General features: G+C 35.6%; 1 protein-coding gene across 2 annotated transcripts in view; it reads right to left on the bottom strand.

The window, feature by feature from the left end:
- LOC149783103 (uncharacterized) overlaps positions 1–26,926 on the bottom strand; it is a 49,189-nt gene that overhangs the window by 17,134 nt on the left and 5,129 nt on the right. Inside the window, exons 2-6 of one of the 2 annotated variants that reach the window (XM_089931316.1) lie at positions 26,076–26,202; positions 20,683–20,809; positions 19,221–19,319; positions 9,484–9,556; positions 6,430–6,611 (exon numbers count right to left, since the gene is read on the bottom strand). In XM_089931316.1, coding sequence (XP_089787442.1) covers positions 6,437–6,611; positions 9,484–9,556; positions 19,221–19,319; positions 20,683–20,809; positions 26,076–26,186 — 585 coding nt within the window. In that variant the 5' untranslated portion in view covers positions 26,187–26,202 and the 3' untranslated portion in view covers positions 6,430–6,436. Of the gene's footprint in view, positions 1–6,429; positions 6,612–9,483; positions 9,557–19,220; positions 19,320–20,682; positions 20,810–26,075; positions 26,206–26,926 lie in introns of both variants that reach the window. The other variant, XM_089931317.1, reaches the window with a different exon arrangement.

Genomic DNA, 26,926 nt, shown 5'->3' on the forward strand with positions numbered 1-26,926 from the left:
TCAACAATTGCCTGATCACGATGTAGCGCAGTATGACCTCGTCGTATCGCGACGCTATGATGTTTCAGCGTTGATAAAACAGCGCCGCGAAATTCACTACCAGGATCAACTTGTAATAGATTTGGCCAGCGCAGAGGACCTCTTCGATAAATCCGCTCAAACGCATCGGCTACTTCAGTTGCTGACTTTGTTTTCAACGGTTCCGCTTGTTTGTATCGACTCGCAACATCAACTACGGTTAGCGCGTATTTGTAACCGTTGTCATGCGGCAGAAATAGTATATCAGCCTGATGAACTTCATTAGGTACGCTGACATCAAAGCGCGAGAAGTTGATTTGTTTAGGCGGTGGTAGATAGATTTGCCATATAGCCTGTTTGGATAACCAATTAGCCGCAGTGGTCTTTGTTACCTTTGCAGCGCTTGCAAGCTTACCAATTGCGGCCTTCCCCTTCCAGTATCCTCTCGGAGAATAATAGATGGAATCCATCGTTTTTCTTGGATGATTGTTATTAATTACCAGCGCCAATCATTAATTTACCTTTCATAGCCGATTTTACCAACCATGAGGCCAATTTTTCTTTGACGGATTTATCAGGAATAGCATTTAACGCGTGAATTAATTTTACATCCGCGATATGACGCTGTTGCAGGTCGCTACTTTTGTAAGCAACATCATGAGCATGACACGCCTTATCGATAGCGTTTATTGGATACTCACCGGGTTTGGGCTGATTTTGATCATCGAGTCTGATATCTAATCGTGTTCCGGGGCCACAGTAGCTATATCCTGGGAGGTGTTTTTCTCCTGGATACTTTGCCCACGGTGTTCCGGGGAGTTTTGCCAATTTGGCTGCGATGTCACCTCCTCGCTTTTTTTTAAAACATCTCCGGGTCTAATAGAAATAAATCTAAATTTCTTTGTACCGCATTGTACACACTTACCAGTAAGCGCCGATCTGTTATTTCTTGTCGTAACGGTTGTCATATCATTTGTGCCAGTACGCACTCTACACTTCACACAATATAGATCCATAATTTATGTATAGAGATATGAATATAATTGATTTTTCGGCGACTAAAACAAGAGAACCAGTTAAGCATGTTGCAGCGTTACCAAACTCGATCCGGATGATTATCATCGGACCATCTGGATCCGGCAAGACGCAATTGTTACTCAATTTAATAATGAGATGGATGAAGTGGGATAAGTTGTATTTGGTTGCTCCTAGCGTAGATGATCAACGATGCTACGAGGTGTTGAAAGATTTCAACGAGAATGCATCAGCGATCGCTAAAAAGAATGTTATTGAGTTTATTACGGATATCAATGATGCACCGGGTATTGATGATATTGATGGCGACGTTAACAATCTAGTCGTGTACGATGATGTTATGTTAGACAATCAAAAGAACCCAGCTAGGATATTTTCCAGAGGCAGGCATAAAAACACTGACGTGATATATGTCACTCAACGATACACTCAGATTCCAAAAGTAATCAGAGATAACTGCAATATTCTTGCTGTATTCAACGGCGTTGATACACACACGCTACGAAATATTTGGCAGACATGGTGCGGCGGTGACATGGACTTTAATGTTTTTCGAAACTTTTTTAGTCATGCTCAGTCGACCCCACATGGATTCATAACGATAAATTTACATGATCCTCGGACACGATATCGTATCGGACTTGACCAAATATTCGGTTAGTTGTAAATAATTTTCATTGTAAATAACCACTTAGCAGCAGAGGGGGCAATGACATCGACGCGGTCGTCGATGTGCTTACCGGACGCTGACGACGCTGGGGATCGACGCGCAGAAGGTGTTAATTAAACCAAATGACGTTTGGACGATCCCCCAACGACGTCGTCGTTTTTTTTTTTTACCAGGCGCTGACGACACTAGATCGTTGAGTGCAGAAAGTAATAATTAAGCAAAATAACGATTGGACAAAATGTCCGATTCGCCCCCTCTGCTGCTGTATCTATATTACCTATATTTGGTATCTTCTAATAACAATTTGTCCTATTTATTTGTTCATAGACATGTTTGAAAAATGTCTATGATCTGCCACCGAACAATTGTGTTTGGACACTTGGATTCCAGAAAGCAAGTTACGTCATCAGTTCGTGTCTGTTAACTATGTTTAGGCTGAATTAAATTCACTGTTTGAAACGATGTTTTGAAATTGTAATAATAAAATAGTTTGTGTCCCGTTACAACTTACAGGACTGTGTCTGTCTATGTGATATATCGACTTAAGTATGCCCTAAAACAAGCGTACCTAATGACTTTTCCCTACTAATCACCATCACCTAGGTACAGTACAAATGTGTGTCAGGTATAAACGTTATAGCTTGGATAAACAAAGACTGTACTGCCTTACATTATCAGTGGCTATTAACATGTCATTGGGTCATGTGTATGACAGAAAACGATGCACGTTCCGCCATCAAGATATAATTGGACAATTAATTAAAATATCAGTATTGGTTCCAAAGTTGTACCATTAGATGGATATATGTAACCGGTAAATATTTTCTTTAATGTGACCTTGACCATCATACATTGGGCTATTTCATATAAACAGACTTGAGTACTTATGACCGGAAATAAAGTTGATGTTATAAAGGGAAAGATAATCTGCAACTGGGATAGAAGATCGTCTGCAGCGGTTAGATGAATAAGCGAATACAAAATGAAAGGATCCACTGTCATATTAAAAGACTGGGTGGAAGAAAAGATCTCGAACTGAAATGCGATTCTCCTGACGAATGGCAGAAGTCCCGAACATTCTGGGATGGGAAGCAGCTGGGGGTTTCCTTGATTAAAAGGAATCCATGTTAACCAAGCAGTGAAACAAGCGATTGCATGTCTCAAATTAGTGAACTTTGCAGAACGCCAGCCAGTCAGTTTTTTTTTTTATGTTATGAATGTGGGGATGATTAAAAAAAGCAGCAATATCCTGTAAATGATTTTCCTTATGGACTGAAATTCGGACCAGGAGTGAGTGACCAGAAGTAATGGGCGTGTCCCTTGTATATTGATATTGTGTGCTTAATATTTGTCATTGAGGGTTATACACACCATTTTTGTCATGATTCAAATAAGTCAACAAGGTCGTTACTCGAATATATTATGTCGCAGGTCAAGTAAATTTGTATATAAAGAGATTTGGTTAAGAACTATGAATTCCAATCTCAGGAAAAGTCGGCAGAATATTTTGCTTTGGTGCGTTCAGATATAATTTGTGAGGCGTCATTTATTTAAATTATTCATGGGAATTACAAAGTGTTCATTGATTTCATTTACTAGAACCCTATATTTTGTATTATAGAGAACTCAGATGCATTATGGATTACATCATTGTGGCAATCAGAACAGTCAGTACTATTTTTATGTATTCCGAGCCTTCTATATGTTTGAATTTGAGATAGGGCATTATTTGGGATTTAATTTACAATACTGTAAGTATTCCTAAAATGTACATTTTGTAATTTAGGGAAATAAATTCTTTGTTGAATTTTAATTAAATTGTTGTTTTAGCTGTTACATATTTTAAAACCTCACAACTCTCTTCTCATGAACCTGATTAACTCTAAAAGTCATTTAATTGGGCATAATAATAATGCCTGATTAACTCCGGAAGTCATTTAATTGGGCATAATAATAATGCCTGCATCGCGGAAGCCTAGCTTGATCATAAAACTGTTTTCCTCAGTTGCATTTGAAAATGATATCAGTGTCTCCATTCCCGAGTGAAATGGTGAGTGATTTTCAATTCATGACCGGACGAAGGTCCTAGTGAATTTATACTGAACAATCGTAACTGCTCTTTTCAAAGTGGAGTGCTGATTCGTGCCGGAAGACACCGACTTTGTATGGGTGTTCTGAGGCGCTTTTAATAATAGGGGAGAGGCACCAAAAGTCGTCTAGAGGCACTACTAAATGATTTGTGTCACTCATGATTTAGTGGGCAATGTCTCAAGTTCCATGAAAATGTTTAAATCATTGAGATGTCAAAAAGGAAACTAATTGCAGCATCACCCAATGGGGCAAAATCTACAGTTCGATAAACAAAAGTTCGAATTCAAAAAGGAAACTAAGCAGCGTGTTATTCATTGTTTCCCTCATACATATTCCTCAGTGGCATTGTGGAACTGGTTCTCGGTTGGGAGAGGAGAATATTGAGGTTGGGAGAGGAGAATATTGAGGTTAAGACATTTTTGCATGCCTTAGGGTTTCCCTCCTGTTCTTTGATTTCTCCTGAGAAAATAATGGAAGGTTCAGGGTCGCTAAGCACATGAGTATTGCTTCTTTTATGGCCAGTTGTAATCTAAACGTGAATTTCAACTAGAATTTTTAGATAATAAATGTAGAGAGAAATGTATCTTTCTGCTGTCAGGTGACGATTAACTGACACATCTATGGCACTGCATAAGTTGGTTTTGAATGCCTTTGTTAATACAATAGCCATACACAAGATTTGCTCAGGGGCCTAACTGTCAGAGTTTGGGTTATTTTCAGAATGCTGAAAAAGTGCCATGGAAACCAACCCAAAAATATGTCATATCACTGCAACATTTCAAACAGTTGTAAAACAACATTTCAGAACAGTTGTAAAGAGTCCACAAAAGACTTTCTGTCCAAGATCACAGCGGAAGGTTTGACATTCCCGCGGGCAATGTATATATTAAAAGCTGCAACTACAGGGTAAATTGTGGGTGGATTTGTCATGTAGCATACAGGGTTAAGACGCTGGCCGTTGCCGGTGTAAAAGAACAGAACTTTTGACACTTTTGTCTTGACGTGGCCTTTCAAAGCAACATAATTATATTCCAGAAACAAATGGAGGCCATAAGTGATTGTCGATCGGCATTATGTAAACAAACCTTAAATGCATTTATGCTAAAATGCTTTCTGTCAAATGCTTTCTGTCAAATGCTGTCCAGCTCTAATATGAAAGTTATAAAAAGTTGTTTATATCATTTTAGAAATTTTAGCAATGATGTTCAAATATAGTGTTTTATTGTTTGTATAAACCTGAAAAGTTTTTATTCTAGAAGGCATTTTGGGTCAAATTTTGATCATTGTTTTTTGTGAAGAAGTCGTTTAATGGTGTTTGGATATTATTATTGATAGATGGCCATATTTTAAAGCTGGTCCAACAACGATGTTTACATAAATCTTTACTTCAGAACATGACTGCCGCTGTGACTGCAATGTTTTATGATAACACCTTGAAGCAAGAACGATACATTTTTTATGAACTTTGCTCAGGGCATATGAGTGTCAGAGATAAAAAGAAATAACAATGGAACTTGCACTTTGATGAATGTAGTATTCTGAATAACACCGTTGTCAAGAACCTTGACTCTGAGGTTGTCAAAAGTGACTACAGTCTCATAACTTTAAGTTACTTCAAGCAAGTCCAAATTATTATCGTCACCTTATCTCTCAGTCCAACATAATGGTGACACCAGTGTGTCAGTGGTCCAATGGAATGAAAGTGGAAAGGTCATTATTCTATATCGGGGTGTACAACCTTTTTCGGCCAAAGGCAAGATTGCATTTTCTAAGACGATTCGAGAGCCGCAAACACTAATTTCTTTTAATATAATTAGTGTTCACGGGCCAGATTTCTGTGTTGTTTTAGTTTGCCATGAGGGCCGGACAGAACACGTTCGCGGGCCGGATCCAGCCCACGGTCTACGGGTTGTGCACCCCTGTTGTACATAACCTTTAGTTATTACATTACAAACATTTATTACATTACAAACATTTTTTACATTTCAAACATTTATTACATTTCAAGAAGTGAATTTGCGCTCTTACACCCCTAGCTTGATCACTGGAGCTTTACTTTGGTATTCTCAACACACCCTCTGGTCAAAACCTTTACCTTTTCCTGGATTTTGAAGCCGAAAATGTGGTTGATGCCTGCTATTCATCTTTTATAAATTAGCCCACTTTTCTCCCTTCAGTCCAAGACAAATTATTACATAGCAAGGAAATGAAAATAATGTCGATCTTGGATACTAATCTTGAAAATAGGACCGGAATGTAGTACTTGACAGATTCCTGGAAGGTATATACATGTCTGCCAAGTCTGAAGTATGTATCTGAAAAGGCTTCAGAATTAAAACAGTGAAAGGATGGTGTTAGTACTGTGGTATATAACCGTGACCTTGAAGATACAAAGCCAACTGCCCCCCACTCCCCCAACCTTATATCATACAGAAATGAATGACACTAACACTTAAGGGTCCAATTGTGTTTAATTGTACGTGTTAAATAGCTACAAAAATGGAATTACAGGCAAAGCAACCGTGCCATGTCGATGATACAACCACTACTAAATGATGCCTGTATGTCATCTCTTCCCAAGCGGGATAAAAATTTTCACAAAGATCAGCACTCACCATTCATTTAACATCTACCACCTCTCCCTATCCCCAAACTGTAACTCAACACAGTGGAAGGCATGCTGACTGCCGTGGGTTTCGAGGGTGTCTGGGAATAAGTATTGGATATATATGCATGGCGATGAGAACTTATCTCCTCTTCTGCCATCTGTTCCGGCTGTTGCGATGCCCATTGTGTCCTGCAAGGACATATATAAGTTATGTTTAAATTTCAACAGATTGCAGACGCTAACGTAAATATTAACGACTTTAATTTTGTCCATTGTAGAACACCATTCAAAGGTTTTACGTTCCACCACCTTATTTAATGCACTATTAATTTTGGGACTTTTGGGCTCAATAAACTTTTCAATGATGAAAGTTCTGAGGCACTATGAGCGTCTTAGTTTGTGTGTGCATCTAATCCCTAAACAGGCTGACAAGACAATGCAAGGTGTTGCCAATAAATTTCTATGAATAGTTTTAGTTTGTGTGTGCATCTAATCCCTAAACAGGCTGACAAGACAATGCAAGATGTTGCCAATAAATTTCTTTGAATAGTTTTAATGCCTAAGTGTCATGAGAAGGGAAAGATATTATTATTACTTTTCCTGTCACTTGATATCTGATTGTAGAAAATTATATATATATATATATATATATATATATATATATATATATATATATATATATATATATATATATATATATATATATATATATATATATGACACTTATAACCAGATAAATCTTAGTTTGTCTCCAGAATGTTCTTTATGGACAGATTTTGATGTATACTGAAAGTAACTCAAAGATAAACTTGCTTCCCTGACAACTGATTTTATCCGGTGGTTTGAATAATCAAGGTACGTGTCATATTAATAAGACTTGGAGTACTGATCTCCTTGTGTCATCTAATACAACATACTGTCTGTCTGGGTGTACTGTCAGTCTGGGTGTACTTCTCTCCTTGTCTTATCTAATACAACATACTGTCTGTCTGGGTGTACTGTCAGTCTGGGTGTACTTCTCTCCTTGTCTTATCTAATACAACATACTGTCTGTCTGGGTGTACTGTCAGTCTGGGTGTACTGATCTCCTTGTCTTATCTAATACAACATACTGTCTGTCTGGGTGTACTGTCAGTCTGGGTGTACTTCTCTCCTTGTGTCATCTAATACAACATACTGTCTGTCTGGGTGTACTGATCTCTTTGTCTTATCTAATATAACATACTGTCTGTCTGGGTGTACTGTCAGTCTGGGTGTACTGATCTCCTTGTCTTATCTAATACAACATACTGTCTGTCTGGGTGTACTGTCAGTCTGGGTGTACTGATCTCCTTGTCTTATCTAATACAACATACTGTCTGTCTGGGTGTCCTGTCAGTCTGGGTGTACTTCTCTCCTTGTCTTATCTAATACAACATACTGTCTGTCTGGGTGTACTGATCTCTTTGTCTTATCTAATACAACATACTGTCTGTCTGGGTGTACTGTCAGTCTGGGTGTACTGATCTCTTCGTGTCATCAAATACAACATAATGTATATTTGGGTGTACTGATCTCTTTGTGTTTTCTAATACAACATACTGTCTGTTTGGGTGTACTGATCTCTTCGTGTCATCTAATACGACATAATGTCTGTTTGTGTGTACTGATCTCTTCATGCCATCTAATACGACATAATGTCTTTTTGGGTGTACTGATCTCCTTGTGTTATCAAAAATACAACATTATGTTTTTTGGGGTGTACTGATCTCATCGTATCATCTAATACAACATAATATCTTTTTGGGTGTACTGGTCTCTTTGTGTTATGTAATACAACATTATGTGAAGTCGTCTATTTTTCTTGGTACTAATGCAAAGCATGATAAAATTTGTATTGTTCTTGGTGCTTAAATATCGGATGGGAATATTCCAGAATGTCTTGTCCAGACCCGTTTCAAAAGATCCATTCAAAACATTGTTCCTAATACACACCCTATCTTTGAGTTTTTATTTCTGTTATAGAACCTTGATTTGGGTCATAAATCGACAACACTGATATATCGATAAATTGCGATATATCATTCTGAAGACATATTGCAAGCAGTGTAACTCGCACCTTGTGCTAAATCAATAAACTGGGAAAGGAAATAATTCTTGCTGTATTCTATGATTACATTAATGTATGCACCAGACCGGATTATTAATTCATGTACCAGACCAGAATATTAATTAGTGTACCAGACCGGATTATTAAACCGTGTACCAGACCCGATTATTAATTAGTGTACCAGACCAGATTATTAAATCGTGTACCAGACCCGATTATTAAATCGTGTACCAGATCCGATTATTAATGCATGTACCAGACCCAATTATTAATTAGTGTACCATACCAGATTATTAAATCGTGTACCAGACCCGATTATTAATGCATGTACCAGACCTGATTATTAAATCGTGTACCAGACCCGATTATTAAATCATGTGCCAGACCTTGCTTGTAAAATTCATGGATTGGGAAGGGTGTCCTTTTGTCCGTACAGAGAATCCATGTTCTCGAACTCTTTAAATCTGTGGCTCGTAGCAACCATAAATTCCACATACACTGGTACCCATGACAAATAGGGAATTAGTACTTCTTAGTAAATGAAGTCAGAGAGTCTAGTAGACTTGATTCGACCTATGGTAGCTAAATATGACATGGAACAGTTCGTTCTTTAAAGTCCACATTTACCCATCCCATATTCTGATTTTAGCATCTACAATGGAATTCAAAATGTGTAAAATAAACCTATTTCACTAAATTGATTTCAGGCTATTATCTTGTAGATCAAAACAGCGACGTTACTAAGTACTACCGTATAGTCTTGACAATAAAGTACCAAAATGGTATCCCGCCTAATGGTTTAGAAATTGCTGAATAGATGTACCTTGCATTGTAATTGCACTCACATTGATTAAGGTACAATCTGGTGCATCTGGTTGACCTTTGGCTTTTATTCTGCAGTCGGGTTAATCTAACAAATTTAAGTAACAAAATTCGTTTGATAAAGAAAATTATACTGTATTTTGTACATACCCCACTAGATTTACAAACTTGATCTTGGTGACGTGAAAGGAATCCACTCCAAGTCTAAGATTGCCGGATAGCTCTAAACAATGATGAAAAATGAAAGACTATGATTGCTTTCAAACAGGTCTAGTAAATTGAATATTGTAAGTATATGCTGTACTTATTGTATGTCTATGCTGTACTCATTGTATGTCTATGCTGTACTTATTGTATGTCTATGCTATACTCATTGTAAGTCTATGTTGTACTTATTGTATGTCTATGCTGTACCTATTGTATGTCTATAATATATTTATTGTATGTTTATTCTGTACTTATTGTGTGTCTATGTTGTGCTTATTTTATATATATGCTGTACTTATTGTGTGTCTATGCTGTACGTATTGTATGCAGATTCGTTAACGTGGGTATGCGAGAAAGCTTGCCAGTATCTTCTCGTTGGTCGGTGGTTCTTCCCGTGTTCTTCCTCCACCATTTATACTGACCGCCATGTATAGTCTATCTTGTGCTGAAAATGGCATTAAACTCCACTACTAAAACAACAGCAACCACTTAATTGTATGTCTATGCTGTACTTGTATGTGTATGATGTACGTGTATGTCTATAACTATGCTGTACGTGTTGAATGTATATGCTGTACTTGTATGTCAATGTTGTACTTGTAAGCCTATGATGTACTTGTATGTCTAGGTTGTACTTCTATGTATACGCTGATCTTGGTGTATGTATATGCTGTACTTGTTGTATGTCTATGTTGTACAGTATGTCTATGTTGTATTTGTATGTATATGATGTATTTGTTGTATGTCTATGATGTATTTCTTGTATGTCTATGCTTTACGTGTTTTATGTCTATGCTGTACGTGTTGTATGTCTTCTTTACTTATTGTATGTCTATGCTGTACTTGTATGTCTATGCTGTACTGTATGTATATGATGTGCTAAATGTATGGCTATGCTGTATTAATTGTATGACTATGTTGTATTTATTGCATTTCTATGATATACTTATTGTATGTGTATGTTGTACTTGTATGTCTATGCTGTACTTGTATGTCTATGTTGAAATTGTATGTCTATGCTGTATTTGTTGTATGTCTATGCTGTACTGTACGTCTATGTTGTACTTGTGTGTCTATGATGTACTTGTATATATATATGCTGTATTTTTTATGTCTATGCTGTACGTGTTGTCTGTCTATGCTTTACTGATTGTATGTCTATGCTGTACTTGTATGTATATGTTGTACTTGTATATATATGCTGTATTTTTATGTCTATGTTGTACTTGTATGTATATGCTGTACTTGTTGTATGTCTATGCTGTTCTGTATGTCTATGATGTGCTAACTGTATGTCTATGATATATTTATTGTATGTCCATGATATACTTATTGTATGCCTATGATATACTTATTGTATGCCAATGATATACTTATTGTATGTCCATGATATACTTATTATATGTCCATGTTGTACTTATTGTATGCCTATGATATACCTATTGTATGTCTATGATATACTTATTGCATGCCTATGATATACCTATTGCATGCCTATGAAATACTTATTGCATGCCTATGATATACTTATTGTATGTCTATAATATACTTATTGTATGTCTATGCTGTACCTATTGCATGCCTATGATATACCTATTGCATGCCTATGATATACTTATTGTATGTCTATGCTGTACCTATTGCATGTCTGTGATATACTTATTGCATGTCTGTGATATACTTATTGTATGTCCATGATGTACTTATTGTATGTCTATGATATACTTATTGTATGTCCATGATATACTTATTGCATGTTTATGATATACTTATTGCATGTCTGTGATATACTTATTGCATGTGTATGCTGTACTTATTGTATGTCTATTATATACTTATTTCATGTCTATGATATACTTATTGTATGCCTATGATATACTTATTGTATGTCCATGATATACTTATTATAAGTCTATGATATACTTATTGCATGTCTATGATATACTTATTGTATGCCTATGATATACTTATTGTATGTCCGTGATATATTTATTGCATGTCTGTGATATACTTATTGCATGTCTGTGATATACTTATTGTATGTCCATGATATACTTATTGTATGTCTATGATATACTTATTGTATGTCCATGATATACTTATTGCATGTTTATGATATACTTATTGCATGTCTGTGATATACTTATTGCATTCCTATGATATACTTATTGTATGTCTATGCTGTACCTATTGCCACTTTTTGCATGTCTGTGATATACTTATTGCATGTCTGTGATATACTTATTGTATGTCTATGATATACTTATTGTATGTCCATGATATAACTATTGTATGTCCATGATATACTTATTGTATGTCTATGATATACTTATTGTATGTCCATGATATACTTATTGCATGTTTATGATATACTTATTGCATGTCTGTGATATACTTATTGCATGTGTATGCTGTACTTATTGTATGTCTATTATATACTTATTTCATGTCTATGATATACTTATTGTATGCCTATGATATACTTATTGTATGTCCGTGATATATTTATTGCATATCTATGATATACTTATTGTATGCCTATGATATACTTATTGTATGTCCATGATATACTTGTTATATGTCTATGATATACTTATTGCATGTCTATGATATACTTATTCTATGCCTATGATATACTTATTGTATGTCCGTGATATATTCATTGCATGTCTATGATATACTTATTGTATGCCTATGATATACTTATTGTATGTCCATGATATACTTATTATATGTCTATGATATATTTATTGCATGTCTATGATATACTTATTGTACTTATTGTATGCCTATGATATACTTATTGTATGTCCATGATATACTTATTCTATGTCCATGATATACTTATTGTATGTCTATGATATACTTATTGTATGTCTATGATATACTTATTGTATCCCTATGATATACTTATTCTATGTCCATGCTGTACTTTTTGCATGTCTATGAAATACTTTTTGCATGTCCATGATATACTTATTACATGTCTATGATATACTTATTGTATGTCTATGATATACTTATTGTATGTTTATGATATACTTATTGTATGTTTATGATATATTTATTGTATGCCTATGATATATTTATTGTATGCCTATGATATACTTATTGTATGTCTATGAATTACTTATTGTATGTTTATGATATATTTATTGTATGCCTATGATATACTTATTGTATGTCCATGATATACTTATTATATGTCTGTGATATACTTATTGCATGTCTATGATATACTTATTGTATGCCTATGATATACTTATTTTATGTCCGTGATATATTTATTGCATGTCTATGATATACTTATTATATGTCTATGATATACTTATTGTATGCCTATGATATACTTATTGTATGTCCGTGATATATTTATTGCATGTCTATGATATACTTATTGTATGCCTATGATATACTTATTGTATGTCCATGATATACTTATTATATGTCTATGATATATTTATTGCATGTCTATGATATACTTATTGTATGCCTATGATATACTTATTGTATGTGCATGATATACTTATTCTATGTCCATGATATACTTATTGTATGTCTATGATATACTTATTGTATGTCTATGATATACTTATTGTATGTCTATGAATTACTTATTGTATGTTTATGATATATTTATTGTATGCCTATGATATATTTATTGTATGCCTATGATATAATTATTGTATGCCCATGATATACTTATCATATGTCTATGAAATACTTATTGTATGTCTATGATATACTTATTGCATGTCTATGATATACTTATTGTATGCCTATGATATACTTATTGTATGTCTATGATATACTTATTATATGTCCATGATATACTTATTGTATATCCATCATATACTTATTGTATGTCTATGATATACTTATTGTATGTCCATTATATACTTATTGCGTGTGTATGATATGTGTATTCTATGTCACTGTTGTACTTATTGCATGTCTATGATATACTTATTGCATGTCTCTGCTGTACTTATTGTATGTCCATGATATACTTATTGTATGCCTATAATATACTTATCGCATGTCTATGACATACTTATTGTATGTCTATGATATACTTATTGTATCCCTATGATATACTTATTCTATGTCCATGCTGTACTTATTGTATGTCTATGATATACTTATTCTATGTCCATGCTGTACTTATTGTATCCCTATGATATACTTATTCTATGTCCATGCTGTACTTATTGTATGTCTATAATATACTTATTGCATGTCTATGACATACTTATTGTATCCCTATGATATACTTATTCTATGTCCATGCTGTACTTATTGTATGTCTATGATATACTTATTGTATATCCATCATATACTTATTGCGTGTCTATGATATGTGTATTCTATGTCACTGTTGTACTTATTGCATGTCTATGATATATTTATTGTATGCCTATGATATACCTATTGTATGTCCATTATATACTTATTGCGTGTGTATATTATGTGTATTCTATGTCACTGTTGTACTTTTTGCATGTCTATGATATACTTATTGCATGTCTCTGCTGTACTTATTGTATGTCCATGATATACTTATTGTATGCCTATAATATACTTATTGCATGTCTATGACATACTTATTGTATGTCTATGATATACTTATTGTATCCCTATGATATACTTATTCTATGTCCATGCTGTACTTATTGTATGTCTATGATATACTTATTCTATGTCCATGCTGTACTTATTGTATCCCTATGATATACTTATTCTATGTCCATGCTGTACTTATTGTATGTCTATAATATACTTATTGCATGTCTATGACATACTTATTGTATCCCTATGATATACTTATTCTATGTCCATGCTGTACTTAATGTATGTCTATGATATACTTATTGTATATCCATCATATACTTATTGCGTGTCTATGATATGTGTATTCTATGTCACTGTTGTACTTATTGCATGTCTATGATATATTTATTGTATGCCTATGATATACTTATTATATGTCCATGATATACTTATTGTATGCCTATAATATACTTATTGCATGTCTATGACATACTTATTGCATGTCAATGATATACTTACAAATGCATTAACCTTTTTATTATATGCTAAAACAAAATTATTCTACCTGATGCTTAATTATATTAACAAAATGCACTACACGAAACAAAGTAATTGAATGTATGCCGCATTCCAAACTAAATACACAACTCCGCCCAGATACATTTGAACTTAGTCGCGCGCTCGACATTACTTTCAAAAGAAAATGGCGTGTCTAGTTAAAATTGAAATTTGGAGTCATATTGTGAATGAATGCTCATTGCAACAACTTTTCCATTTGAACTGGAATGAATAGATTTTGGTATTTTTTCGATTATACGAAAGTTCGTGACTATGGACTGGATTTATGTGTGAAAATTCTACATGAAATACATGGGATTGAAGAAGCGAGGGAGTAGCGTGTTGACATCTGCAAGTGTGGTTCTGTTTCTGTCATTGAATGTTTGAAATCATAATGTGGGGGAAAATATGAAGTCTTTCAATTGCGATTATCAAAAAGACGCTGTGGAATTTAATGCTTATTTCATTTATATGTGAGAATTCCACATGAAAATTCATGCGATTGAAGAAGCGAGGGAGAAGTGTGTTAATATCTGCAAATGTGTTTCTGTTTCTGTCATTGAATGTTTGAAATCATAATGTGGGAGAAAATATGAAGTCTATGAAGTCTTTCAATTGCAATTATCAAAACGACGCTATGGAATTTAATGCTTATTTCATTTTGAGTACAGTAAGGAGGATGTAATTGCACTTATCATCGAAATTACAGTAAGATTTCGAAATGTGTAATCAAGTATGAGAACCTATGACAAGGCTCGTGTAATTCGGATTTGCAGAACTAAGAAAGTACATTTTGAGGAAATTCAGGATGTAGAACTGTAAGTATATTTTTTGCCATTCTTATCACCAGCCAAAGAAGACAGTATTTGACTTGTCACTTGTATGTTATTTGTAAGGACCCTTTCTTGCGTCTGTTGTATAATGTAGCTTGCCTAAATCCAAAACATTGTATCAACAAATTTAACGCTGAATTTGCCAAAGCAGTTGGTATGTGGCAGTCCACGAAACATCTGTTTTAGTTCATTCAGAAACAAATTTAAACAACCACAAAGTAAAGCGCCTCTTACACGAGTGTACATGATTTGTTTACAAATCAAAAGTGCTGGGTGTCTGCGTCCATTGTTTGTTTACAATAGAAAGTAGTACCTTTATGCACGTGAATGCTATATGTGTATTAGCGCGCGAGTTCAGTATCGGGTAATACTGAACGATTCTGACAATGTAAAGTTAACGGGGGGGGGGGGAAATGAGCATATACTGATATGTGTTGGTGAAATTGTAAGACTAGGCAAAATTAAATCACCAAAAAAGTCACACGGGGAGGCTAAACAATTTTGCAGCGATGGATGCAAGTACGTTAATAACATTATATTGCATGTGATGTTACCATACATTTAAAACAAGTCTATACTGATGTACTACGCTCCCAGTTGTGCTTATGTACATTTGAAATACAAGTCTACACTGATGCACGATGCTTCCCAGTTGTGTCTGTACATTTAATATACAAGGCTGCACATGTATACACAGTACTCCCAGTTTTGTGTCTGTACATTTACAGTACAATGGCCCACAATCATTCACCTCCTTCCCATCCATGTTTCTGTACGTTTACAACATACGGCTACGCACTGATGCACCATGCTCCCAGTCGTTTTCCTGTGCATTTAAAATACAATATGACATCGGTGTACCATGCCCCTAGTCGTGTTTCTGCATATTTAAACATAAATGTTACACACCTATGCACCACATTCCCAGCTGTGTTTCTCTACCTTCAAATATAAAGACTACACATGAAGAGACCATGCTCGTAGCTGTGGTTCTCAACAAGACAACATTCAAATTGTAATTTTGTCTGCAGGATCTGACACAATAGACCACGATATATTACTTCACCGTCTCCAGCATGTATTTGGCATTCATGATACATCCTTACTGTGGTTCAAGTTCTACTTGGTCAACAGGACACAAATTGTATCTGCAAATGGAATACACTCCAGCCCAGTTGATATATGTTGTGGTGTTCCACAGGGGTGTGTTCTTGGACCTCTTCTCTTCATTCTGTACACTCAGTCGCTCTCAAGTGTCATATATCATCATCCAGTGTCTCACCAACTATACGCTGATGACACCCAAATATACAAATCTAGCCACCCAACTGACGTTGATGCTACCATCCAAGGTGTAGAGAGGTGCATTTCTGATGTGAAATCATGGATGACTAGTAACAAGCTGCAGATGAATGATGATAAAACTGAGGCCATTCTGATCACAACATAAAGATTTTCTCATTCACATCTTTTGCCTCAAACAATAAATATCAGCAATGCCAACATTAAATTCACACAATCAGTACGAAACCTAGGTGTTACTCTGGACAGTACTCTGACATTGCACCAACATGTCATGAACATATGTAAGACTGCATATCTTGAGCTCAGACGCATCAAATCAATTCGCAAATATCTTTCAGCTGATGCCACTAAAACACTTGGGTGTTCATTAGTACTTTCAAGACTGGACTATTGTAACCCAATTCTGTCTGGTTCATCTCAATATCTACTCCAGAAACTTCAAATAGTTAAAAACACAGCTGCTCGGATCATACTTAGAGTACCACGATCAGAGCACACCTCCCCGCTGCTCTGCACCCTACACTGGCTATCCATTCGATCCAGAATCAATCACAAAATTTGTTCTCTGTGCTACGTTTCACTGTCGGAGTCTAGTCCAACATACCTATCTGACCTCACCTATGTGTACACACCAGCAAGATACTTACGCTCCTCTTCTGACAATCGTATACTCATTATTCCCACTATGAAAACAAAGTCATATGGACAGCGTTCTTTTGCATACCAGGACCCAGCAGCGTGGAATGAATTGCCCACTGAACTTAGACACAAAGACACAGTGATCACATTCAAGAGGGCTCTCAAAACTTACTTATTTCGACTGCAAGAACAAACTTAAAGACCTAATAATGTTTCCTACCTAAAATATTCTCAGCATGTTTTTATTTTTTAATGTTTTTCTAATTTCATGGTGTTTGTTTTTGTAATAATATTATATGTTTTTTTTTATCTTATAGGTGTTTCTAATGTTGTAAGCGCTTAGGGCTTCTAAAGATTAGGCGCTATACAAAGTCCTCATTATTATTAATATTATTATTATTATTATTATTATTATTATTATTATTTGTGTGCCGAAGCTTTGGTGGCAGCTCTATGTGAACATAAGCAAGTCGGAAATATATGTATGTATATCAGACATGACACAAGATGACAAGTAATGTGTTGATATGACAAATGCCAACTAACCGTCCTTTGCGATATAATTTCTTCAATATAATTTTTTTTAGATGTCAGCGTAATGCCATATATGGGTCAGAATGGCCAGTGTTTGGTATGAGTATGTTGTACTCTCCAAAACATATCTGCTATGGAAATGCATTATCCCATATGAAAAAGTGCATGTGGAAAAAAACAAGTCAAAATCACCTTTCATGAAATGTACAATAGTGACATGCTTATGGTAGACCGGTTTTACAATGTCCTCAGTGTTCATAAATACATCATGCGTGCAAACCTAAGCCAAATACGAAACTCAGATAAGTTGTGAAATATATATGGATAGAATGGTAGTTTGATGGAAGGCTGTGCGGACAGAATAGAACAATATGTACTACTTTGAGGATTTTTTTGGTGATTTAAGGGCTGGAAATGACAATAGAGGAGCTAGTAGTACTATGTACTACTTTACTTGAGGTTTTTCTGGTGATTTTAAGAACTAAAAATTAAAATAGAAGAGTATTACTACGCATTATTTAAATTTAGGATTTTCTTGGTGATTCTTAACGTCAAAAAATATAAATGGGCTCCTAGACTGCTCTAACATGTTTTAAAGTCATGCAGATATATGAAAATTACCAATGCAATTTTCTTCTGAAAATTGTATTCCAGATTTGTAATTTTTCCCATGTTTATTATTTTCATAAATATAGTTTGTACGGGTCATTAAGTTAATCATATTTTAAATACTAATTTTCTTTTCAATTGCACGTTCGCACGTTAAAGAGGAGTCATTCTTGTATCAAGTGCGCAAACTTCATTCATGGGTGTCAAGGATGAGTGGTTCTATTAAAACCAGGTAAACATCACGTGATTCGAGTTAAGATTACGAGTTCTGAAAGGAGGGTCTGACTTAATTTTTGACGGCCGACGAAATGTATTTCAAGGCATGATGCCCTTTGGATTTGAGACTGCCGTTTTCTTAATTTGGCTGTCATCTTGACACGAGATTATTCACATTAATTGGTATGTCACTGGTTGTTCAAATTTCCAATGTTCCGAATATCTATTTATAATCGTACCAGTCTATAAATTGCTTGGAACCAAATGGTCCATCGTGTGAGATGCCTCCGGATTGCTTACTAGAAATCATTAGCACAATGAAAACAATATGTTTGCAATAACAAGTCAAGAAATATTAAACACAAATTTCTTTATGTGATATTTCTTAACTATGCTTTCCAAGCAAGATAACAAACATCAGTTTAATTTCCTCACCATCATCCCAGCTTTCAGTCTGTGGAATGTATACGTTCTTATAGGCAGGAAGGTCAACACAGCCACGGTCAATATCTCCATTAGCTTCCCTCTTGGCAGCTGCAATATAAAACAATTACTACCATGTTACAATGCAAGGTTGAAATGTTCCTGATGCCAGTTTTTGCATATTCTTTTCGTATGAACTTGAAGTCCCCTAACAGTTGGATTTATTGTAGTTGTTGTTGTTTTAGGGTTTAACGCCATTTTTCAGCACGAGATAGGCTATACATGGTGGCTAGTATTAATGCTGGAAGAAGAACCCGGGAAAACCCCGGAAAAAACCACCGACCCACAAGAAGCTACTGGTAAGAGTTCTCACATACCCACATTGGTTGAGCCCGAGACTCGAACCCACGCAGACAGAGGTGAGATGGCAGTGATCCGCAACGGTGAGCGCGGTAGACCACTGTGCCACTCGGGGCCCCCAGTTTGATTTAATGACCAAAACTATGGTAGAGAGAATGTATCGAAAGTGGCACATTTTCGATGGATTTTGAACTGTGAAGGCACCATAACCCTGCGAACCATTTGAGAACATCAAAGAAAAACTTATTTAGATTATTGTGTGTGATACGGATTTTTAACGTAGGTTTTAAAAAATCGCTACTATGTCTGCAGTGTGGCAGTTTATAGTGATGTCTATCACTTGGGTATCATGCCGCAGGCATGTAACATGATGTCCCACCTAGTCACATTATTCTGACATCAGGCCGAACAGTCCTAACACTAACCTCTTAACATCGAGCGCCTAGCGAGGCAGCTGCTAGTACCATTTTTTTTTAGCTTTGGTATGACTCGGCCGGGTTCAAACCCGCGACCTCCCGCATACGAGGCGGACGCTCTAACCACTAGGCCACCGGAGCGGTATATTCAGATTATTTCTGTTGAAAAAGATGATTATGATGAACAAGGAGGAGGAGGAGGAGGCGGTGAGGGAAGAATAAAGAAAGAAAGAAAGAAACAAAGAAACAAAGAAAGAAAGAAAGAATAAAATAGAGAAAGAAATATGCAGTCAGCACTGTTAGCACAGTTTCTAGGCTGATATTTCATTCGATAAGCAAATTTTTGTCTTGGCGAACTATGTTCCTCAAGGTCAAGCCCAGCCATACAAAACAAATTTCAAATGTCATGGATTAAAAGCGCGTAATTGTCATCATGCACAATTAACAAAAAGTAGTGCCTTATTGTCTGGCGATGAATGCTTAACCCCAACCATAATCCTCATCCCAACCTTAATCCTAATCCCACCCTAATCCTAACCCTAATCTGCTTGAAATGGTGAGGTATGCATATGCTCCTCTTTCCTGCCGAAATATGAAGTTGTTCAGGACCGGTCGTATCAAATGTTGCATAATCATAATGGCTGCATTAATTCAGAAATCCAGATTAAACCAGAGGATTATCGTAACCCCGTGTTTACCATGGGCTAGATCCACTTCAATAGCTGCTCTGTCTGGACACGAACTCAGGTGATATCGCATCTCTGGCTTGGGCATCTCGTGCCTGGTATTAAACGGACACGTGACAAATGCTCTGCCTGTGTAGTTCTAAAGAAGACAGTTGAATTATTACAACGAGGTTCTAAAAAACTTAAAGTGTATGTGTCTATTTGTAACAAATGTTCATGTTAAAATACCTAAAGTGTGTGGGACTGTTTGTAACGAAGTTCATGCTACAATACTTAAAGTGTATGGGTCGATTTGTAACGAAGTTCATGTTACAATACTTAAAGTGTGTGGGTCTATTTGTAACGAAGTTCATGTTACAATACTTAAAGTGAATGGGTCTATTTGCAACGAAGTTGATGTTACAATACTCAAAGTGTGTGGGTCTATTTGTAACGAAGTTCATGTTACGATATTTAAAGTGTATGGGTCTATTTGTAACGAAGTTCATGTTACAATACTCAAAGTGTGTGGGTCTATTTGTAACGAAGTTCATGTTACAAATACTTAAAGTGTGTGGGTCTATTTGTAACGAAGTTCATGTTACAATACTTAAAGTGTGTGGGTCTATTTGTAAAGAGGTTCATGTTACAATACTTAAAGTGTGTGGGTCTATTTGTAAAGAAGTTGATGTTACAATACTCAAAGTGTGTGGGTCTATTTGTAACGAAGTTCATGTTACAATACTTAAAGTGTATGGGTCTATTTTTAACGAAGTTGATGTTACAATACTCAAAGAGTGTGGGTCTATTTGTAACGAAGTTCATGTTACAATACTTAAAGTATGTGGGTTTATTTGTAACGAAGTTCATGTCAAAATCCTTAAAGTGTATGGGTCTATTTGTAACGAAGTTCATGTCAAAATACTTAAAAGTGTATGGGTTTTTTTTTTGTAACGAAGTTCATGTTACAATACTTAAAGTATATGGGTTTATTTGTAACGACGTTCATGTTAAAATATTTAAAGTGTGTGGGTCGGTTTGTAACGAAGTTCATGTTACAATACTTAAAGTATATGGATTTATTTGTAACGAAGTTCATGTTACAATACTTACAGCGTATGGGTTTATTTGTAACGAAGTTCATGTTAAAATATTTAATGTATATGAGTCTATTTGTAAAGAAACTGAATATGCAGCCCTTCGAGACTGAAATGGATATGAAATTTATTAAAGTGTACATGTCTGTTTCTCTCACTCTCACACTATTGACAATGAATAATAGGAATGTAGCAGTGAAATATTCAGCGTCATACAAAGTCAGTGCAACAAGGACTAATTCTAGTGATCATATATCATTGTCAGATTTAAGTAGTCAAATACTACCGTGATAAGTTCAAGTTCTTAAACACTACTGTGTTAAATTAAAGTAGTGAAACACTACTGTACTAAACAAAGGAGAGAAATACTAATGTACTAAACTTAGTAATTGAAACACTAATGTACTAAACCAAGTAGTAAAACACTAATGTACTAAACTAAAGTAGTGAAACACTAATGTACTAAACTTAAGTAGTCAAACACTAATGTATTAAACTTAAGTAGTGAAACACTAATGTACTAAACTTAAGTAGTCAAACACTAACGTCCTAAAATAAAGTAGTCAAACACTAATGTACTAAACTAAAGTAGTCAAACACTAATGTACTAAACTAAAGTAGTCAAACACTAATGTGCTAAACTAAAGTAGTCAAACACTTATGTACTAAACTAAAGTAGTCAAACACTAAACTAAAATAGTCAAACACTAATGTACTAAACTAAAGTAGTCAAGCACTAATGTACTAAACTAAAGTAGTCAAACAATAAACTAAAATAGTCAAACACTAATGTACTAAAATAAAGTAGTCAAACACTAATGTACTAAACTAAAGTAGTCAAACACTTATGTACTAAACTAAAGTAGTCAAACACTAATGTACTAAACTAAAGTAGTCAAACACTAATGTGCTAAACTTAAGTAGTCAAACACTAATGTACTAAACTAAAGTAGTCAAACACTAATGTACTAAACTAAAGTAGTCAAACACTAATGTACTAAAAAAGTAGTCAGACACTAATGTACTAAACTAAAGTAGTCAAACACTAATGTGCTAAACTAAAGTAGTCAAACACTAATGTACTAAACTTAAGTAGTCAAACACTAATGTACTAAACTAAAGTAGTCAAACAGATTGACAGAGTAGGAAGGTGTTTCTTTTCGGGAAAGTATCATCTGACCTAATAAAGTCAACAAATATTAATTCTAGTGCTGTATTTTGTTCCATTTTGTTAGAGGTTTCTTTGCTTTAGAAATCCCAAAAAAGGGAGCATTAATTAAAGTTTGACCTAATAACGCATTAGCTAATCAAGAGCTTAGTGGATTGCTACGTATTCAATTATGGCATATCCTATTTATTTACTTGCTTGTTGAGAATCAGTATCTACTCCAAGGACATTCGTACAATCCCCACATAGATTTCATGGTATTTTGTGGTGGAAGTGGTTATTGTTTGCTCGTTTATACCAAGACCAATGGCTTAGAATTTCTGAGGATTTGCTTGCATCCTAATGGCTGCAAACCAGGCAGTCAGTATCTTGCTCTCAGTTTGTAAAACAAATATCAAATTATTTAGATCTTTATGATATCGTCATTAGCATAGTTATACAGTCTTGATTGTTTTTTGAAGTAGACAAATTTACAGATAAATATATTGATTATCAGACTTGCCGTAGTAATCGTACTTGCCGTAGTAATAGTACTGCCGTAGTATTCAGACTTGCCGTAGTAATCGTACTTGCCGTAGTATTCAGACTTGCCGTAGTAATCGTACTAATCGTTCTTGCCGTAGTAATCGTACTTGCCGTAGTATTCAGACTTGCCGTTGTAATCGTACTTGCCGTAGTATTCAGACTTGCCGTTGTAATCGTACTGCCGTAGTAATCGTACTTGCCGTAGTATTCAGACTTGCCGTTGTAATCGTACTGCCGTAGTATTCAGACTTGCCGTTGCAATCGTACTTGCCGTTGTAATCGTACTGCCGTAGTATTCAGACTTGCCGTTGTAATCGTACTGCCGTAGTAATCGTACTTGCCGTAGTATTCAGACTTGCCGTAGTAATCGTACTTGCCGTAGTAATCAGACTTGCCGTTGTAATCGTACTTGCCGTAGTAATCGTACTTGCCGTAGTATTCAGACTTGCCGTAGTAATCGTACTTGCCGTAGTAATCAGACTTGCCGTTGTAATCGTACTTGGCGTAGTAATCAGACTTGCCGTTGTAATCGTACTTGCCGTAGTAATCGTACTGGCCGTAGTAATCAGACTTGCCGTAGTAATCGTACTTGCCGTATTCCCATGGTTTGCAATGACTTTGTTTTTGATAAATGCATATAACTGAGTTATTTACAGATATCCCAAACCTATAACACCATGGTTTTTTTCGGCAATGCATCAAATTTGTTTAGCGTGTATGCACTTGCGATAGCCAGTATTCAATATGCGGAGGAAATTAGTCGTATGAGGAGTTAGAATCATAGTCAGGTGATATTCGAAAATATGTAACTTAGGCCCCATCCAATGTAGTAAGTACGCAAAAATCTGGCAAAGCTTGACCCCTCCCCCTCCCTGTACACATTCGTACTTTTTTACACACACACACCCACCTGCTTATGTACACTTGAATTACCCACACACACACCGAATTCTATGGAACGGCCTATATTTAATCCACGCAGAAACGATCAAGGATTAATAATATTAACGTGTTTTAAAAAAAACAGTTAGTCCACCGACGTTGATTGTCTGGCTGCATCAAAAGAAAAAAGTTGCGTAACTTTAAAATGGTTGTCTAGTGTCCGCTAAAGTTCAAACGCCGACTGAACCCAGTCGAACAGGTTACGTATTAGACAAACTGTTATCGAGGTTTCACCCCACCCTCGTTTCCTATGCGTACGTACGTTATCAGTAGGCCCCACCCCCCATCCCATACGCAAGCGTATGCATTTGGGTTACCCGCCCCCACCCCACCCCATGTGTAGGTACTAAATGAACGGCCCCTTATCAGGACACGGAGGATAGTCAAAATTGATTATAGTAAGATGATTTAAACAAGTATTCAGATTCCATGTGCACAGGAGTGCGAACACGCTGATGTCCGTTCATATGTACGACTTAAAGGTCTAAAATGTGAGTTTGCTTCTTCGACACTTGAACGTATATGCCAGTGTAAACTCGTACATCAAAATACAGTGCGCACTTTATGTTAGCTAAACTAGAAGTAACTATAAGCTATAAGTAACTAAACGTTGAATTGCCTAGACGTAACACCGTCGGAATTCATAGCCGACTATGAGCTTCATTTATTTTGTGACTGTTCAGAATGCCCATTTGGTGTGTTATCTTTCATCTTGTCGCTAACGATGATTTTTCTGTTGGGAATAATTTACAACCCCGAAAATTTCAAAGATCTTTTTATATAAACGTGCTTGTTGATTGCAAAAATATGCATTAATTAGACGTGTTTTATCTGTCACTTCTCTTTTCAAGACGGCAATACCCTTGTTCGTTTCCATCGAGTTATTGGAGTTGTCTTCCCGTCCATACGATGCTGTTCTGAGTGAATAAGTTTTTTTTATTTGTTCTGTGATGGAAAGCTGCACTAATAACTGTGGTCATTTGTTTTCTTTCTCGTATTGTTGGAGTTGGATATGAACACTTACTCAACATCTGTATTTGTGTAGAATTTGAGAATATCTTCATCTATACTATTCTTCCTTTAATCTTAGAATATCTTCATCTATACTATTCTTCCTTTAATCTTTCTATCTTTTAATTTGTTTATATCTAAAATAACTAAATAAAGTTAATTGTTTTTCTTTCCTGAAATTTCTCCCGTTACACACATAGAGATGTCCTAGTAACTTTTCGTTTATTCGGTTCGTATCGTTACATGGTTATATCCCAATAGTTTCGGTTCGTACCTCCACAATGTTATATCCCTACTGCTTTGTGAGGATCCCAGTTTAACGGTTATGCAAATGTAAAGTTCATATCAATGTTGTTTCGACTGATAAGTCTGAGCAGAAGACTATCGAAAGTCTTTGACAGATCCATTAGCATTCCACCCACATGGAGTCATTGTCCAGTCATCCACAAGTTTTAGTAGAAATGTTTCATGTTATTCCCTTTTCTAAAAGAAGACATAACCCTGTAAATAATATCAAAATACAACTAGATCTGACTGCATTCGAGCTTTTGAAGAAAAAAAAATGTTAGAAGTGCAAGTTGAAATACTGACTGGTCTATAGTTACCCTTATCCATAGAATCAAACTTTTTTTTATAAATTGGGGTTACCCAGTCAAACCTATTTGGATGATCTCTGCCCTTACCTTTCTGCACTTCATCAGATGATAGGGGAACCTTTTTGCCCTAACCATGTGTGCTTCGTTGTATGGACACTCCAAATATTCCTCCGAGTTGGGTATTGTGTACTTGGCCATCTTGCTCTGATTTCAACTGCTAAGTAAATGTAATGTATTACCTAAAAAAATCATCACATTCAATATTCATGAACAACACAGTTCAATGCAGTACAATATATCAGAGACGGATAAATACGTATTGTAGAGCGATGATATTCAACATACGGCCCGATGGTCAGAATCCGGTCAGAGGTCCTATCCTTTCAAAACTTTTGACAAATTTTGATGGATTGCGTAGGCCAACTTTATAAACGGTCCCGTGAGAGAAAGAAAAAACACAACGCTATGTGACCCCTCATCTTATACCTCACACGGAGGGACTGAACACCTGTTATAGAGCAATAGGAGATAGGTTGCCACTGTATCAACGGAGGTGAAGCCAATTAGGAACGATATACCAAATATTTGAGAAAAAAACTACTGCTATTTTACATTTGCAATAATGTCAAGTTGCTTGTAAATTCAAAGTTTTGTTGTTGTGCTTATTGTTTATCTTGGTTACCTGTTTTGTAATGTTGTCTCTGACAAAGATAAAATGAGATTCGAAAGCACTTACGCTAACGAAAAACCAGTAAACAGAAAGACGGACAGGCGGATATAGGTATTATTATATTTCTCTTCCACATTTGCGGTAGAGGACAAAAATACTAGAAGAAAGACAGACGGACAGACGGGTATGGGTAATATCATATTTCCTACCACATTTATGGTTGGGCACAAAAATACCAGAATACAGTTCGCCAGTTCTGATTTTTTCC

The sequence above is a fragment of the Sinohyriopsis cumingii genome, chromosome 14 (assembly GCF_028554795.1).
Source record: "Sinohyriopsis cumingii isolate HCF-2022 chromosome 14, ASM2855479v2, whole genome shotgun sequence".
Classification (NCBI taxonomy): Eukaryota; Metazoa; Mollusca; class Bivalvia; order Unionida; family Unionidae; genus Sinohyriopsis; species Sinohyriopsis cumingii.